General features: G+C 41.2%; 1 protein-coding gene across 2 annotated transcripts in view; it reads left to right on the forward strand.

Moving 5' to 3' along the window:
* Positions 1 to 3,950: 3,950 nt before the first annotated feature.
* lancl2 (LanC lantibiotic synthetase component C-like 2 (bacterial)) overlaps positions 3,951 to 19,077 on the forward strand; it is a 90,160-nt gene continuing 75,033 nt past the window's right edge. Inside the window, exons 1-2 of one of the 2 annotated variants that reach the window (XM_060922462.1) lie at positions 3,951 to 4,077; positions 4,158 to 4,234. In XM_060922462.1, coding sequence (XP_060778445.1) covers positions 4,232 to 4,234 — 3 coding nt within the window. In that variant the 5' untranslated portion in view covers positions 3,951 to 4,077; positions 4,158 to 4,231. Of the gene's footprint in view, positions 4,078 to 4,157; positions 4,235 to 5,595; positions 6,277 to 19,077 lie in introns of those variants that run through there. The other variant, XM_060922461.1, reaches the window with a different exon arrangement.

Raw genomic sequence — 19,077 nt, forward strand, 5'->3', positions numbered from 1 at the left:
ATTTCCACAAAATGATTGGAAAGAAATAAAGTGCCATAAACTAAACTAAACTAAACTAAACTAAACTAAACTAAACTAAACTAAACTAAACTAAACTAAACTAAACTAAACTAAACTAAAAAAAAAAACCCCTAATAGACTAAATTTGAAGGTTGGAATAAATACAGATAGCCAGAAATACTAAACACCAGTCACTAAGAAGCCAGCTGAACTACAAATAACAAACTTCATCCAAAATAAAATATAATACATGCCAATAATAGCTACAGTAATATATAAAGTGTATGGTTTGCAGGAATACTGCTAAATGACAACTCCCTGGCAAAAGATAAAAAATTATTCTGGTTGACTGATTAAGAGAAATCACCTAAAGAAAAAAATTAAACTATTATAAAATGTTAACTGGGCTGAGCCACGTCCCTGAATAAATGCTTTCCAGCAAAAGTTCAGCAGAAATAGTAACTCCAGAGATGAAAAGACAGCAAATTCACTAGTTTGTTGACTTTAACTGTCAGAAAAAAAGAAACTATGACTTTGTGGCAAATATATATGACATTATTTTGATTATGCAGTCATCTGCAATTCCTTGTTTGCATGGCTTTCTTCTAGGTTATCCAGTTTTCTTCCACCTCTCTTAGCTTAGATATACAGTTAGGTCCATAAATATTTGGACAGAGACAACATTTTTCTTATTTTGGTTCTGTACATTACCACAATTAATTTTGAACAAAACAATTCAGATGCAGTTGAAGTTCAGACTTTAAGCTTTAATTCAGTGGGTTGAACAAAATGATTGCATACAAATGTGAGGAACTAAAGCATTTTTTAAACACAATCCCTTCATTTCAGGGGCTCAAAAGTAATTGGACAAATTAAATAATTGTGAATAAAATGTTCATTTCTAATACTTGGTTGAAAACCCTTTGTTAGCAAAGACTGCCTGAAGTCTTGAACTCATGGACATCACCAGATGCTGTATTTCCTCCTTTTTAATGCTCTGCCAGGCCTTTACTGCAGCGGTTTTCAGTTGCTGTTTGTTTGTGGGCTTTTCTGTCTGAAGTTTAGTCTTTAACAAGTGAAATGCATGCTCAACTGGGTTGAGATCAGGTGACTGACTTGGCCATTCAAGAATATTCCACTTCTTTGCTTTAATAAACTTCTGGGTTGTGCTGGCTTTATGTTTTGGGTCACTGCCCATCTGTATTATGAAACGCCGACCAATCAGTTTGGCTGCATTTGGCTGGATCTAAGCACACAGTATGTCTCTGAATACCTCAGAATTCATCTGGCTGCTTCTGTCCTGTGTCACATCATCAATAAACACTAGTGACCCAGTGCCACTGGCAGCCATGCATGCCCAAGCCATCACACTGCCTCTGCCGTGTTTTACAGATGATGTGGTATGCTTTGGATCATGAGCTGTACCATGCCTTCGCCATACTTTTTTCTTTCCATCATTCTGGTAGAGGTTGATCTTGGTTTCATCTGTCCAAAGAATGTTCTTCCAGAACTGTGCTGGCTTTTTTAGATGTTTTTTTTTAGCAAAGTCCAATCTAGCCTTTTTATTCTTGAGGCTTATGAGTGGCTTGCACCATGCAGTGAACCCTCTGTATTTACTTTCATGCAATCTTCTCTTTATGGTAGATTTGGATATTGATACGCCTACCTCCTGGAGAGTGTTGTTCACTGGGTTGGCTGTTGTGAAGGGGTTTCTCTTCACCATGGAAATTATTCTGCGATCATCCACCACTGTTGTCTTCTGTGGGCGTCCAGGTCTTTTTGCATTGATGAGTTCACCAGTGCTTTCTTTATTTCTCAGGATGTACCAAACTGTAGATTTTGCCACTCCTAATGTTGTAGCAATTTCTTGGATGGTTTTTGTCTGTTTTCACAGCTTAAGGATGGCTTGTTTCACCTGCATGGAGAGCTCCTTTGACCGCATGTTTTCTTCACAGCAAAATCTTCCAAATGCAAGCGCCACACCTCAAATCAACTCCAGGCCTTTTATCTGCTTAATTGAGAATGACATAATGAAGGAATTGCCCACACCTACCCATGAAATAGCCTTTGAGTCAATTGTCCAATTACTTTTGGTCCCTTTAAAAACAGGGTGGCACATGTTAAGGAGCTGAAACTCCTAAACCCTTCATCCAATTTTAATGTGGATACCCTCAAATGAAAGCTGAAAGTCTGGACTTTATGTCCATGTCCATTATATAACTATAACTTGAATATGTTTCAGTAAACAGGTAAAAAAACAAAATTTGTGTCAGTGCCCAAATATATATGGACCTAACTGTATAGAGATATATTGCCTCGAGAATGTATGAATATGTATATTCACGGTGTATTTCCACCTCAGGCCCAGTGTTCCCAGTATAGTCTTAAGCTCCACTATGAACCGTCACCTGCATAAAGTGCTGACTGAGGATGAATGAATGAATGAACTTCTCTGCAGGGTACTTGTAAAGAATGTGTAAAGAAAATTATTAAAAAGTTAAATTAATGGGGGGGCGGCACGGTGGTGCAGTGGTTAGCGCTGTCGCCTCACAGCAAGAAGGTCCTGGGCCCAGTGGCCGGCGAGGGCCTTTCTGTGTGGAGTGTGTATGTTCTCCCCATGTCTGCGTGGGTTTCCTCCAGGTGCTCCGGTTTCCCCCACAGTCCAAAGACATGCAGCTTAGGTTAATTGGTGGCTCTAAATTGGCTGTAGGTGTGAATGTGAGTGTGAATGGTGGTTTGTCTCTGTGCCAGCCCTGCAATAATCTGGCGACTCGTCCAGGGTGTACCCCGCCTCTCGCCCATAGTCAGCTAGGATAGGCTCCAGCTTGCCTGCGACCCTGTAGAACAGGATAAGCGGCTACAGATAATGGATGGATGGATGAAATTAATGGGGCATACCCATTTAATTCCAACCTTTTATGGTCTAATGAGGTAATAATAACTGCAATCTACCAACCTTTGTGCTGGCCTACTCGAAATGGGGAAGCATGCATGCAGAAATGACAAATCTGCTTTAATTCTTAATTTGGACCAATGGAAAAAAAGACATACACAAAATGAACCAGTAATACCTTGTCAACTAAGCGTTATATTCATCTTAGGGTGTCAATAACATGTACACTGTACAGGCAAAGATTAGATTGCCATGGAACTTATAAGAGATGACTTTCTGTAACTTTGATTGATAAAACACAAGCAGATGGAAATATTATATATATAATCATAGCTCATCAATGATATTAATAATGATGATGTAATATATACAGTATGCAGGGGCGTAGCTGGGGGGTCCTTGGGTGCCCGTGACCCCCCCCATGTCGGACCATATGTTTTTTTCAATAGCCACATAAGAATATTAGAAAAGCGCCCACTGTAATTTTTCTAACTTTTTTTAACTAGATTGTCACGTCAGCCTCACTAGGGTTTTTATAACCTTGTATGGACTTCCTGTGGTTCGGGCGCGAAAACCCAGTTTGTCAGAGTGTGTGCGGGAGAGGCGGATGTAAGTGTAGATATGTTAAATAATACACAGTGCGATATGAGCATAAAGTGCGTGAAACGCACACAACAGGCAAACAGTCTGAAACAGCAGGCAAAGTTGTAATCGAGGAAACAGGCAGGAGGTCAATCAAGGCGTGGACAGAATATCAGAGACAAAACTATACAAGATCAAGGGACGAGAAACAGGAGTCGAAAAACCAGGAGGTCAACAAGAACAGGGCCAGGAAACAAGGCTCAGTAAGGCACACTAGACGTGGTGTAATACTTTACATCGTCCTTGCATGGGCGCAGTCCTTAAATAGCCCAAACATAGATCATTAATTAAAGACAGGTGTTCTTTGTTAATGGCGCGTGTGCCAGAGCTTGTTAGGTGCGCGCGCAGCCCGAGGTGCGCCTTCAGGTGCACGAGCCAAGGCACGCAGGACTGATACAGCACGATTGCACAAGAAAGCATGGTCAAGTTGCCAGTGTAGCTGCAGTCTTTTTAGTTGTGAATGACGAGTATTTCCTCTTGTGTTAATAATTCGCCTTGTCAAAACAAGCGAAACTTTCCTCCTTCTTTTGACATGAAGAGAGGTAAGCAATTTATTATATTTTTTTTCCATCAAAGTTGCATTTTGTGGCTTCGAAGCTAAGTTTTAGTGTGCTGTTTCTAGAACACAACATCAAGAAAACTTGGAAGAAACAGCAATAATGGAAGAGCCAGTTTCTAAGCTACCTAAAACTAGCAATGGTAATTATTTTTTGTTTCAAAATGCTGTCACCTCACAGCAAGAAGGTCCGGGTTCGAGCCCCGTGGCCGGCGAGGGCCTTTCTGTGCGGAGTTTTCATGTTCTCCCCGTGTCCGCATGTGTTTCCTCCGGGTGCTCCGGTTTCCCCCACAGTCCAAAGACATGCAGGTTAGGTTAACTGGTTACTCTAAATTGACCGTAGGTGTGAATGTGAGTGTGAATGGTTGTCTGTGTCTATGTGTCAGCCCTGTGATGACCTGGCTATTTGTCCAGGGTGTACCCCGCCTTTTGCCCGTAGTCAGCTGGGATAGGCTCCAGCTTGCCTGCGACCCTGTAGAACAGGATAAAGCGGCTAGAGATAATGAGAGATGAAATGAGATTTAAAACTGGGTGGCACGGTGATGTAGTGGTTAGCGCTGTTGCCTCACAGCAAGAAGGTCCGGGTTCGAGTCCTGTGGCTGACGAGGGCCTTTCTGTGCGGAGTTTGCATGTTCTCCCCCTGTCCGCGTGGGTTTCCTCCGGGTACTCCGGTTTCCCCCACAGTCCAAAGACATGCAGGTTAGGTTAACTGGTGACTCTAAATTGACCGTAGGTGTGAATGTGAGTGTGAATGGTTGTCTGTGTCTATGTGTCAGCCCTGTGATGACCTGGCGACTTGTCCAGGGTGTACCCCGCCTTTCGCCCGTAGTCAGCTGGGATAGGCTCCAGCTTGCCTGCGACCCTGTAGAACAGGATAAAGCGGCTAGAGATAATGAGATGAGATGAGATTTAAAACCTATGCAGTCACCTTTGGGGCATGATAGTGGTGTTGCCTAAAAGAAATCAAATGCATTGTCAATGAGGAAGGAAAGAGAGACACTGGGACACTTAGGCACAGAGAGAGAGAGAGAGAGAGAGGGTGTGTGTGTGTGTGTTATGGATTTGTTTGCTGTACATTCCGGATCCTGAAGCAAACCGGGCTCGCCATCTGTTTCCTCTGAGACTGTGAGTTTCATGATAGAGATCTGTGCTCGCCGCCGGTGACGGTGTGCGCGTGCCGCCGCCGCAGCCTCATCACCCTGTGTGAAGAGAAAAGTCCAAGTCCGGAAATGACAGAGAGGACATTTGATGGACTCTGAGATGGAGGATGTATCATATTATATTCCACGGGGTTTTTAAACTGATCTGTGCAGATGATGGTGGATGGATGGTGGATGGATCTCTCTCTCTCTCTCTCTCTCTTAGAATAAACTCCCAAACCCTTATAATAAAGAAACGGAGCGTCTCTGCGGTCGTCACAGACACTGAGGATGCCATGGTGAACAGGAAATATGGCACTTTTCTCTAAACTGGTGAGACACATATGACTTTTCGGTTTGATTTATCAATCTTAATAAGCTGTTCTCTTTGGAGGAAACTTTTTTTTTATTACAGTAGGAAATGAAAGACACATACTCGTACAGACTAAGCTTTATTGATTTATTATTAATAAGATTTTTATCTGCACCTGTACACCAGTTCCAGGCTGTCATCTTGCATGCTGCTGAAATTAGGACTAATTTAAATTGGATTATTAAGCATGGTCAGGCTTGAATAAAATGAATTCAGCAGAACCTCATGAATGAATGGGGCGCAGTGTCTGAATGGGAGTAGCAGCTCTTCATCCTGTAACAGAAGTTGCAGGCAGGTCGTGGCCTGTTCACTTTCTTTTTTTCACTGTAATCTGACAGAGATCCTCTATATCTATCCTTTGCACTGACTCTTGACATTGACCACTGCGGATTTGCACCCAGCAGGAACATCTACACCAAGTCATTTCCCCCCTTCGGGAAAACAAAACGCGTTTCAGGCGTTTATCTGCACGCGACAGATTTGGCCTTGCTGAGCCGCCGTAGCAATGGGAGACAGTATGTCGAAGAGATTAAAGCTAGTAACCTCGTCCGAGTCAGAGATGGAAGAGCGTTCATTTCTTAATCCATTTCCTGACTGGGACCAAGGAGTCCTTACATCTTCACCCTCAGCAGCGAACAGCAGCACTGGAGACACTTTTGATGCAAACGGAAAGGTAAGTCATGCTGTGTTTTTGCAGAATTTAACCCATATTTTCTTGCAGGTCCCGCCTCCATGGGCTAGCAAAAACCTAGTGTAGGTTTGATTCTAAATGCCTGTCTAGTCCCTATATAGGCGCCCTATTTAGAAAATAAAGTAACGAATTCTACACCGTATATAGTGCACTACTAGTCTACCAGGCCTCTGTTTGGACTGCAGCCCCAAAACGGTTGGCTTGTAAATACTGTATACAGTATCTGATTTACTACTTTTTATAACTTAGTTAATTTCATATCTCTTTTTAGCGTTTTACCTTAGCTAGCTTTTTATTCCTACAGTGGTGCTTGAAAGTTTGTGAACCCTTTAGAATTTATGTTACTGCATAAATATGATCTAAAACATGATCAGATTTTCACACAAGTCCTAAAAGTAGATAGAGAGAACCCAGTTAAACAAATGAGACAAAAATATTATACTTGGTCATTTATTTACTGAGGAAAATGATCCAATATTACATATCTGTGAGTGGCAAAAGTATGTGAACCTTTGCTTTCAGCATCTGTTGTGATCCCCTTGTGCAGCAATAACTGCAACTAAACGTTTCCAGTAACTGTTGATCAGTCCTGCACACCGGCTTGGAGGAATTTTAGCCCATTCCTCCGTACAGAACAGCTTCAACTCTGGGATGTTGGTGGGTTTCCTCACATGAACTGCTCACTTCAGGTCCTTCCACAACATTTCGATTGGATTAAGGTCAGGACTTTGACTTGGCCATTCCAAAACATTAACTTTATTCTTCTTTAACCATTCTTTGGTAGAATGACTTGTGTGCTTAGGGTCGTTGTCTTGCTGCATGACCCACCTTCTCTTGAGATTCAGTTCATGGCCAGATGTCCTGACATTTTCTTTTAGAATTTGCTGGTATAATTCAGAATTCATTGTTCCATCAATGATGGCAAGCTGTCCTGGCCCAGATGCAGCAAAATAGGCCCAAACCACAATACTACCACCACCATGTTTCACAGATGGGATAAGGTTCTTATGCTGGAATGCAGTGTTTTCTTTTCTCCAAACATGATGCTTCTCATTTAGACCAAAAAGTTCTATTTTGGTCTCATCCATCCACAAAATATTTTTCCAATAGCCTTCTGGCTTGTCCATGTGATCTTTAGCAAACTGCAGACGAGCAGCAATGTTCTTTTTGGAGAGCAGTGGCTTTCTCCTTGCAACCCTGCCATGCACACCATTGTTGTTCGGTCTTATCCTGATGCTGGACTCATGAACATTAACATTAACCAATGTGAGAGAGGCCTTCAGTTGCTTAGAAGTTACCCTGGGGTCCTTTATGACCTGGCCGACTATTACACGCCTTGCTCTTGGAGTGATCTTTGTTGGTTGACCAGTCCTGGGGAGAGTAACAATGGTCTTGAATTTCCTCCATTTGTACACAATCTGTCTGACTGTGGATTGGTGGAGTCCAAACTCTTTAGAGATGGCTTTGTAACCTTTTCCAGCCTGATGAACATCAACAACACTTTTTCTAAGGTCCTGAGAAATCTCCTTTGTTCGTGCCATGATCCACTTCCACAAATGTGTGTTGTGAAGATCAGACTTTGATAGATCCCTGTTCTTTAAATAAAACAGGGTGCCCACTCACACCTGATTGTCATCCCACTGATTGAAAACACCTGACTCTAATTTCACCTTCAAATTAACTGCTAATCCTAGAGGTTCACATACTTTTGCCACTCACAGATATGTAATATTGGATCATTTTTCTCAATAAATAAATGACCAAGTATAATATTTTTGTCTCATTTGTTTAACTGAGTTCTCTTTATCTATTTTTAGGACTTGTGTGAAAATCTGATGATGTTTTAGGTCATATTTATGCCGAAATATAGAAAATCTTAAAGGGTTCACAAACTTTCAAGCACCACTGTAAGCTAATACAGACATGCAACTTAAAGGGCACCTAGTTAAAAACAGTTACACTGTTCAGTCAGAGCTGACATTAAAAGCTTTTTAAAAGTATTGAAAGATGGAAGGGATTCGAGATTTAAAGTGTTTGAGTTCATTCCAGACATTTGGTGCATATGATGAGAGAGCTGTTTTACCAAGTTCTGTTCTTGCTGATGGAATAATTAGTAGTATTTTTTCTGATGACTTTGTCTTATAAACACTATTATGGTAAGTAAGCAGGTTTGAAATATAGAAGGGTAATTTACCCATTAATGCTTTAACAATGAAAGTCAATAAATGGAATTTCCTTCTGAGAGAGAGGGAGGACCATTGTACAGTTTCATACAGAATGCAGTGTTGAGTCCTAGCTACTCTGGCGGTGTAGTGGTTAGCACTGTCGCCTCACAGCAAAAAGGTTCTGGGTTCAAGCCTAGCGGTCGGCGAGGGCTTTTCTGTGTGGAGTTTGCATGTTCTCCCTGTGTCTGCGTGGGTTTCCTCTGGGTGCTCCGGTTTCCTCCACAGTCCAAAGACATGCGGTTAGGTTAATATGGGACAGCCTTGGGCTGAGGTGCCCTTGAGCGAGGCACCTAACTCTCAACTGCTTCCTGGGTGCTGTTAGCATGGCTGCCCTCTGCTCTGAGTATGTGTGTGTGTTCACTGCTTCAGATGGGTTAAATGCAGAGAGGAATTTCACAAGTGTGTGATGAATAAAGTCGTGCTTTCTTTCTTTTCTTCTTACTGCACCTGTAATGAAACGCAAGGCTGAATGGTATAGTGCATCTATTTTTTTTTTTTTTAAATAAAGAATTAAGAGTGCATATAAATTAGGTCACCGTAATCCAACACTGATAAGAATGTGCTCTGCTCCAGCCTTTTCCTTGCTGAAAATTGAAAGCACTTAAATCTAAAGAAAAAAAAAAACCTAACTTGGGTCTGAGGTTTTTTTCTTTTTTTTTTTTTAAAGACTCTCGATATGGACCCCAAAAGACAATTTATCATCCAACCAAATACCAAGGTATTTGTAGGAAGTTACTCTCTCTATTGGAGTACCATCTTGTGTTAAAATAGTGAAATCTATAAGAGAACGTGTAAAAACCATTTTTTTTTAACATTTAAAACCAACTTTAATCCTACCAAAGATTTTTATACCTGACTAAAAGCAGACTGTAGCCTAAATAATGAATTTGCTTCCTTCAATGATGTTGCAGAGGTGTACAAAATTAGTATCATCTGCAAAAGATGAACCTTTTGTTTGTTTCAGATCCATACCTAAATTATTTATATAAATAGAAAATAAAATGGGACATAAAATAGAACCTGATCCTGTATTCATGTAGACATCTTTGAATGAAAATAAGCCTTCATTACACTGGTTAAGTAACTCTCTGAAGGTTAAATAAAAATACAATTGAACCAAAAAAACCCCACATCATTTTATTAGGGGAAATAAAAACTGTGCACCTGCTCCGCCGTGCAATTAGCCAAGCTTTTGGCAGCAGTACAGTCTGTAAAATCGTGCAGAAACAGGGCATGAGCCTCAGAATGGGGAAGAAGAACATGAGAGCTCAGTGACCTTCACTGTGGTTGGTTGTTCCAGATGGACGACTGAGTATTTCAGAAACTGCTAATCTCCTTGGATTTTCATGCACAACAATCTGTAGAGTTGACAAAGAATGGTGTGAAAAACAAAATACAAGACATCCTGGAAAAACCTTGTTATTAAGAGAGATGGGTGAATGTACTTCAAATTGCCAGATTTCAGAAAATGTTCTCACTTGACCATTCCAGATTTGCGTCATACTTTCAAAGATTAATGTCATCAGTCCACACGGATACAGGGAGAGCATGCAAACTCCACACACAAAGGCCCTCGTCAGTGACTGGGCTCGAACCCAGGACCTTCTTGCCGTGAGGCGACAGTGCTAACCACTACACCACTGTTTCCTCCGGGTGCTCCGGTTTCCCCCACAGTCCAAAGACATGCAGGTTAGGTTAACTGGTGACTCTAAATTGACCGTAGGTGTGAATGTGAGTGTGGCTGGTTGTCTGTGTCTATGTGTCAGCCCTGTGATGACCTGGCGACTTGTCCAGGGTGTACCCCGCCTTTCGCCCGTAGTCAGCTGGGATAGGCTCCAGCTTGCCTACGACCCTGTACAGGATAAGGCCAAAAAAAAATTAATACTTTGTTTAGGGTTTCATGCTGTTTTGAGTTTGGCTCGGTAGGTAGGGATTTTTTTTTTTTGGAGATCGGGTTTTAGAATTTTTTTTTTTTTTTTAACCCATATTTGTAAATATTAGTAAAAATTGTTTTAAATACACAAACTTGTATTCCGTGACATTCTACTTTAATATCACAGGTACCAGTGCTAAAAACTTTTTTTTTTTTTTTTAAAGCCTTGGAGGTTCAGGATATCTAAACAAGCAATGAACCATGTCATGAAAAGATTTAACTGAGTTTTCATGCTGTCACAGTCCTGAATTAACTCTGATAAATTGCAGATTTTTTTCTGTCCAAAAATAATATATGTTGGCATCAATAGACCACCTTACCTAGCAACTTTTTTGCTGGGCAGAGAATAATTGGCACGATGGGATATAGCTTTCATCATGATATCACATGCATTGTTTCGTGCTATCTTGTTTGGGGGTTCAGCAGCTGCTTCAGAATCATTTTGTATACATTTCAACTTCAAAACTTTTAGATTGTTGAACACACCGAACACATTTTTGAGTGGCTGTCTGTACATTTGGTCATTGTTATCCAAAGTTGTCCATGGCCCTTTAGCTGATTCTAACATCGATATCTCTAGATTTGTTGTTGACAAACATGCAAAGTCAGATTCAATATCTTCAAATGTTTTTATGGGTATACAAAACATGAAATATATTCAATCCTCCTCCGTGTTTGCAAGAATCTTGTAAAATATTGACAACATTCTCGGCATCCATCATGGCGTCCATCTTCTCGCGCTAGCAACAGCAACTTCCCGTCCCGTATGTAACGTGGACGCTGATTGGTTGGTGCGCTGGAGCAGCCTCAATATGGCGCCGGCGATATTCCAGTCTAACTTTGGTGAAATGTTTGATAAGCATTTCGTTTTTGTCAACGTGTATGTTTTAGAAAATCTGATAAAATAGTTAGATTTGCCAGCTAATTTCAGGGTCGGTCGGGAAACCCGAAACAGAATTTTTTTTTTTTTTCATATTTTGGCGTTTAGACATGCACAGTCGGCTCCATTTCAATGGGTCGGTCGGGAAACCCGAAACAAAGGTAATTTTTTTTTTTTTTTTTTGGCCTAAGCGGTTACAGATAATGGATGGATGTCCGTAGTCCTAATCAACAGTGTGAAATTTCAACCTTAAATCTTTTGTTAGGTTTTGAGATATAGGGGCATGAATAAGGCCATGTGGCTTGAGTTTTACCATAAACGACTGCTCGAGAAAAAACTCTGATGCTCCATAAGCCATAACTTTTTTTTTTTTTTAAAGATTTTTTTGGGCTTTTTTCACTTTTATTGGATAGGACAGTGTAGAGACAGGAAATGAGTGGGAGAGAGAGATGGGGAGGGATCGGGAAATGACCTTGGGTCGGAATCGAACCCGGGTCCCTGGATTTATGGTATGGCGCCTTATCCACCTGAGCCATGACGCCCCCAGCCATAACTTTTTTTTGAACTATTTAAGCCAGATGCTTGATGCAGTGTTTGACTATATTATAAGAAGTGTACCTCCTGTTTTACATTTTTGTCTGTAGTAAAACAAGGCATATTTGATCCCTTAGTAAGTCAAGCTTATTTGTATAGCGCTTTTAACAATAAACATTGTCGCAAAGCAGCTTTACAGAATTTGAACGACTCAAAATATGAGCTAATTTTATCCCTAGTCTATCCCCAATGATGAAGCCTGTGGCGATGGTGGCAAGGAAAAACTCCCTCAGACGACATGAGGAAGAAACCTCGAGAGGAACCAGACTCAAAAGGGAACCCATCCTCATTTGGCCAACAACAGACAGCATGACTATAACATTAACAGTCCTAACATAAAGTCAGCTTCGTTGATGCTATAAACCCCCCCACCGACGGAAACCTGAGCGCAAAACCGTTCACGACAACTGCTGCCCTAAAGTCAGTAAGTCAACTGCAAGAGTCCAGAGTGTCCTCCCCCCAACTGTCCACATGGGGTCGTCCTCCACAGGAGCGATGCGATGAGACTCCAACCAGACACAGGGCACCAGGATGGATCAGGTAGGTCCAAGGAGCAGAAGAGGTCAGCATCTCGATCCCAGGGCCGACATGTAACTCAGAGGGACAGATTTAGGGGGGAGAGAGAGAGAGAATACAGGTTTTTAGGTATGCCCAATGTCACCTGAATAATGGCCCTTTTCCAATACCCTTTTTCAGCTCACTTCAGCCCGACACGGCTCGCGTTTCGACTACCTCAGAGCAGCACGACTCAGCTCGCTTCAGCCTTACTCAGCACCCAAAACTCGCACGGTTTGAGTGGAGCTGAAGCGAGCCAAACCGAGCCGAGTGGGGCTAGGGGCGTGAGGAGACACTCCCCTGTGCACTGATTGGTGAGGAGGCGTGTCCTCACATGCCCACACACGCCCCGCGAGCATGCTGGGATCTGTCAACACCGTAAACCCGGAAGAAGAATTACTTATGACGAGAATTTCTGAAGCCTTATGCGCCTCACCTCATCTATACGCTCTTGCCAGTATCTGTTGGCGTTGTCGGTGACAACAAGCCACAGCACCAAGACCAGCAACACTAACGACTCCATGTCCTCCATGTTTATTGTTTACTATCTGGGTCGTGAGACTACCGCTTAAAAGATCACTGATGTCACTGTTTGCGCCGCCTAACGACATCACGTGACGTCCACCCACTTTCGCTAACTCCACCCAATGTGTCCACCCACTTCCAGCCAGCACGGTTGTAGTCGAAATGCAACTCCAATAGCCCCACTCAGCCCAACTCAGCACGGCTCAGCCCAACTCAGCACGGCTCAGCCCAACTCAGCCGCGTTGGTAGTGGAAAAGCGGCAAAAGTAGGAACAGTATACATATATAGTTTGGTTGAAGACACCAACTTCATATTTTGTGCATATGCTCATTAAGACCTGCTCTTTCCGGTGGTATAATTCATTTTATGGTCACTGCCATACACGAGCAATATGTGTTTTTGAATTATGGCTGCAAAATTATGATGATTATTTTTTTAAATGGCTCATAACTCAGTTTGATCTCTTTTTAAACAAAAAACTTCCTGAACAAAACAGTGCTACAATATGAGAAATAAACACCAGAAGGTGAAAGCTCTTTCTGTTTAAATGTGGAGAAACAGACAGCCAAAAATGTTCCAAAGCACAAATGAAGAAATCTGTAAAAGAAATTAACTGTGTAACTGTGCAATTGTGAGTCTTCATTTGCAGTATTTAAAGATATCTTGTATTTAAGAACAGTTCCTGAAAACTTCATGCATCTAGCTTAAATAATTCAAAAGTTATGGTTTATGGAACTTCAGAGTTTTTTCGAAAGCACTTGTGTGTGTTTTTTAAATATATAAACAGTAATATTCAAGCCACGCCCCTTTATTCATGTCCTTATATCTCAACTAACAAATACATAAGGTTGAAATTTTGCATACTGTTTATTGGGACAAATGGCATTAATCTTTGGAAGTATGAAGCAAGCTGACACAGTCAGTCTGGAGGCCTTTGGTGATATCACATGGATTGACCCAGATCGGAGGAGAATGGCCAGACTAGTTTGAGCTGCCAGGAAGGCTATAATAACTCAAAAGAACAACTCTTTACAACTGTGGTGAGCAGAAAAGCGCAACACATTGTAACCCATCTGCCTTTATGTTCAGTGGCAGAAGCCCACATCACGTTCCAATCCTGTCCAACAAGAACAGGAATCTGAGGCTGCACTGGACACAGGCTCTCTGAAACCTGACAGCTGAAAATGGATGGAAAAACTTGGTCTAATTAATTTGTGATTTCTGCTGCTGCATGCAGATGGTAGGGTCATTATGTTGGTAAACAGTGCAGGGCTCGACATTACTGGTAGTCTGACTGTCCGGGACAACCAAATGTTTGGGCCGGACAAGTCAAATCCGCATCTACTTGTCTGAAGGGACAAGTTGAATGTTTGTTGAAAATCACCATTTTTATTGTAATTATTCAGGAGCTACATCAATAAAGTTCCAACAAAACTAGTTCAATCCCCTCAGTGATCTGGCCATGTTATTAATTATGAAATTCTGGGGAAGCCAAGTGCAGCAGGCGCATGTGTAAAAATAACCACGTTGCAGTATCTAATTATACAGGGTGTCTCAAAAAAATGTACTCTCACTTTAACTGTCCCTAACATGCTGCCTTTTTTGTGTTGCAGGTGTAATTAATTAATCACAGCATGGCAGGAAATTATCGCACCAAACCAAGAACAATTGATGCATTGAAATTGGAAATTGAAAGACAATGTCGCGATATTCCTAATGACCTGTTTCGTGACGTTTGCGAATCCCTTGGTGCGCGTTATCAGCGTTGTCTGGACAATAATGGTCATCAATTTGAACATTTGCGAACATGATTCTTCAATTACATTTGTCTTCTGTATTCGAAGCTATTCCATTTCACTCTATGTTCATAAATAAAGGTTTTCTCGTCATTCAAAGTGTGAGTACATTTTTTTGAGACACCCTGTAGATTATTAGACTTTGAATTCATCAAAATCTGAGAAATGGTGATCAAATACTTCAATAAAATAAATATCTGTGGTGAACCTTCATTTCATTCGGACAGTCATTGTATTTTTCTTTTGTATGGTTCACATTAACAATCACAAACGTCTTAAAATATTTCGCGGGAATTTTATGACTGTGCCAAAGTCGCTTACAGTTTGTTTTCATTCACAACATGATTGTCACTCTTCTCGTGTCCAACATGTTTTCTTTTGGTTTTATTTTGTCGAAAGAAAGCGTAAAAGATGACAATCCCAAGAAGATAAAGGGATGAACAGAAACCAAACAGTCATAGGAAAAGCAAAGGAAATGTGAGTTCCTTTCAAAGTGTCTCAAAGTCTTTCACCCGGTGACCACAGGGTTTTCTAATCGGTATTTAAATTAATTTATACTTCAAGTTTTACTGGATTAATCATTTTAAGTTTTTTTTTTTTTTTTTTTTTTTTTTCTTTCCTCCAGAAGCTTTGAGTTTGGGTGAATCTAACTCTTAAAACTGCAGATCAGTTAATGGGTTATAACAACACACAACCATAATGGGGCATTTTGTTTATTGTTACAGTTAAAGTTTGAGTTTTATTGGAAAAAAAAAACGTTTTTGATAAACTTTAACCACTTTCACTGAACTAGTAAATACTCAGTAATAACAAGGTTATGGTCAGGACAAGTGAAAAATCTTGCTGTTTGTCTGGTTGGCCAAGTGAATTAAAAAGTTAATATTGAGCCCTGCAGCATTAATCTTGGACCCAACCTGCCTTGTCTTAAGAGTTTAGGCTGGTGGAGGTGGTGTAATGGTGTGGGGAATGTGTGTGTGTGTCTTTTTTTTTTTTTTTTTTTTTTTAATAAATGTATTCTTTTAAATGGATTTTTTTCTCCCTTGGCACACATTAAACCCATTTAATACTAGTCATGCCTTCTTGAATGTTGTAGACTATGAGTATTGTTGCTGATATGCTACAACCCCGATTCCAAAAAAGTTGGGACAAGGTAAAAATTGTAAATAAAAACGGAATGCAATAATTTACAAATCTCAAAAACTGATATTGTATTCACAATAGAACATAGACAACATATCAAATGTCGAAAGTGAGACATTTTGAAATTTCATGCCAAATATTGGCTCATTTGAAATTTCATGACAGCAACACATCTCAAAAAAGTTGGGACAGGGGCAATAAGAGGCTGGAAAAGTTAAAGGTACAAAAAAGGAACAGCTGGAGGACCAAATTGTAACTCATTAGGTCAACTGGCAATAGGTCATTAACATGACTGGGTATAAAAAGAGCATCATGGAGTGGCAGCGGCTCTCAGAAGTAAAGATGGGAAGAGGATCACCAATCCCCCTAATTCTGCGCTGACAAATAGTGGAGCAATATCAGAAAGGAGTTCGACAGTGTAAAATTGCAAAGAGTTTGAACATGTCATCTACAGTGCACAATATCATCAAAAGATTCAGAGAATCTGGAAGAATCTCTGTGCGTAAGGGTCAAGGCCGGAAAACCATACTGGGTGCCCGTGATCTTCGGGCCCTTAGATGGCACTGCATCACATACAGGCATGCTTCTGTCTTGGAAATCACAAAATGGGCTCAGGAATATTTCCAGAGAACATTATCTGTGAACACAATTCACCGTGCCATCCGCCGTTGCCAGCTAAAACTCTATAGTTCAAAGAAGAAGCCGTATCTAAACATGATCCAGAAGCGCAAACGTCTTCTCTGGGCCAAGGCTCATTTAAAATGGACTGTGGCAAAGTGGAAAACTGTTCTGTGGTCAGACGAATCAAAATTTGAAGTTCTTTATGGAAATCAGGGACGCCGTGTCATTCGGACTAAAGAGGAGAAGGATGACCCAAGTTGTTATCAGTGCTCAGTTCAGAAGCCTGCATCTCTGATGGTATGGGGTTGCATTAGTGCGTGTGGCATGGGCAGCTTACACATCTGGAAAGACACCATCAATGCTGAAAGGTATATCCAGGTTCTAGAGCAACATATGCTCCCATCCAGACGACGTCTCTTTCAGGGAAGACCTTGCATTTTCCAACATGACAATGCCAAACCACATACTGCATCAATTACAGCATCATGACTGCGTAGAAGAAGGGTCCGGGTACTGAACTGGCCAGCCTGCAGTCCAGATCTTTCACCCATAGAAAACATTTGGCGCATCATAAAACGGAAGGTACGACAAAAAAGACCTAAAACAGTTGAGCAACTAGGATTCTACATTAGACAAGAATGGGTTAACGTTCCTATCCCTAAACTTGAGCAACTTGTCTCCTCAGTCCCCAGATGTTTACAGACCGTTGTAAAGAGAAAAGGGGATGTCTCACAGTGGTAAACATGGCCTTTTCCCAACTTTTTTGAGATGTGTTGTTGTCATGAAATTTAAAATCACCTAATTTTTCTCTTTAAATGATACATTTTCTCAGTTTAAACATTTTGATATGTCATCTATGTTCTATTCTGAATAAAATATGGAATTTTGAAACTTCTACATCATTGCATTCCGTTTTTATTTACAATTTGTACTTTGTCCCAACTTTTTTGGAATCGGGGTTGTATTTCACAAAACACAATTCCTCTCAAACTGGTCCCATTTAACATGACAATGACTACGTTTACATGCACATCCAAATCGAGCTGCTGTCGGTAATCGAGCTGAAGGTCCCAGCAGGGTGCCAGAGAAATCCAATTGTACATGCACACAATGAAATTGAGCTATTGTGTGAGGTGCATTGTGCACCCGAGCCACAGGTGGCGCTACACGCCCCATTGTGTTGGTACACTTCCGGTTGTCGTTATGAAGAAGAGCTATTCAAGAGTGTGAACGAAGTTATCAGTTCCGTGTTCTCCATTGCGCGTTTTTCTCCCGTCCATGAATTTTAATATATTCAACTCCTTAAGCTGAATGAGCATGAACTCTTTCTCCTCATTGCTCCAGAAGTGCACGTTTCTGCTCGCCATTTTCTCTTCTTCGTTTGTTCCTCCTGACCTCTTCTGCTGCTCGCTACTACTGTTGTCATGCTGACCGAGGCTGTTGTGTTTCCTGCTTGTGGTCTCGTCACTTCCGGAAGGGGCAGTAAGTAGCCCGACTACTAGCTCGATAGGGTATACATGCACTAAGTAGCTCGGTAGAAATCGCATAATCTAGGTCGTGTAGCTCGATTCCGAGAAATCAAGTTCGGTTCAATTTCAGCCGAATTAAGGTGTATACATGGCATTTTGAACTTCAATTTCAGTCGAGCAACGGCAGAAATTCAATTCTCTCTATGTGCATGTAAACGCACTGAGTGAGTTCGGTGTACTTCAGTGGCCTTCCCAGTCAGCACATCTGAATCCAGTTGAGCACCTTTTGAGATGTGATGGAATGGGAGATTTGCAGCATGAATATGCAGCTTACAAGTATGATGCAGTCAGGTCAACATGGGTATGAATCTTCGGAATGTTCCTAACACCTTTTTGGAGTCCATGCTACAAAGAATCAAGGCTGTTCTAAAAGCAAAGCAGGATCTTACCCAGTATTAGTATGGTGTTCCTAATGAAATGGCAGTAAGTGTCCATAAAATGGTAATTTGCTTGTGCAATTATGTCTGCTAAATTCACAAGTATGGCTTTCAGATTTTGTCTACTTAATTTAAGAAGCCAAAAAATGTGATTAATAAATCACAAATGTGATTTAACCATCCAGTCCTAAGTTTGACCATTTTGAAAAGCTGCTTGCTGGGTTTTACTCCTTCCAATTTAGAAGCAGTTTGTGTAGAATTTAGTGTTCCCACCAGAATGACTCTCCCATGCCTCTTTTCCACCAAATCAGTTCCAGGGCTGGTTCGGGGCCAGTGCTGGTGCTGGTTCACAACTTGTTCAACTTGCGAGCCAGCTGAGAATCAGTTTGCTTTTCCATCGCTCGTGGTGCTAAGGGAAGCCACGTCATTACATTGCTGTATACGTCAGTTATGTCGCTACGTTTGCATAAACCTTGGTGTGAATATTGAAGCAAAAACAACACGGAAGAAGCAGCAGCAACAACAATAATAATAATGGATGACTAAGCGTTTGTATAGCTGCGGCTTCTCGTCGCTTAAAAATGGCGATTTTTCGCGGTCTTGTTATT

Source organism: Neoarius graeffei, chromosome 5 (genome assembly GCF_027579695.1).
Source record: "Neoarius graeffei isolate fNeoGra1 chromosome 5, fNeoGra1.pri, whole genome shotgun sequence".
Taxonomy (NCBI): Eukaryota; Metazoa; Chordata; class Actinopteri; order Siluriformes; family Ariidae; genus Neoarius; species Neoarius graeffei.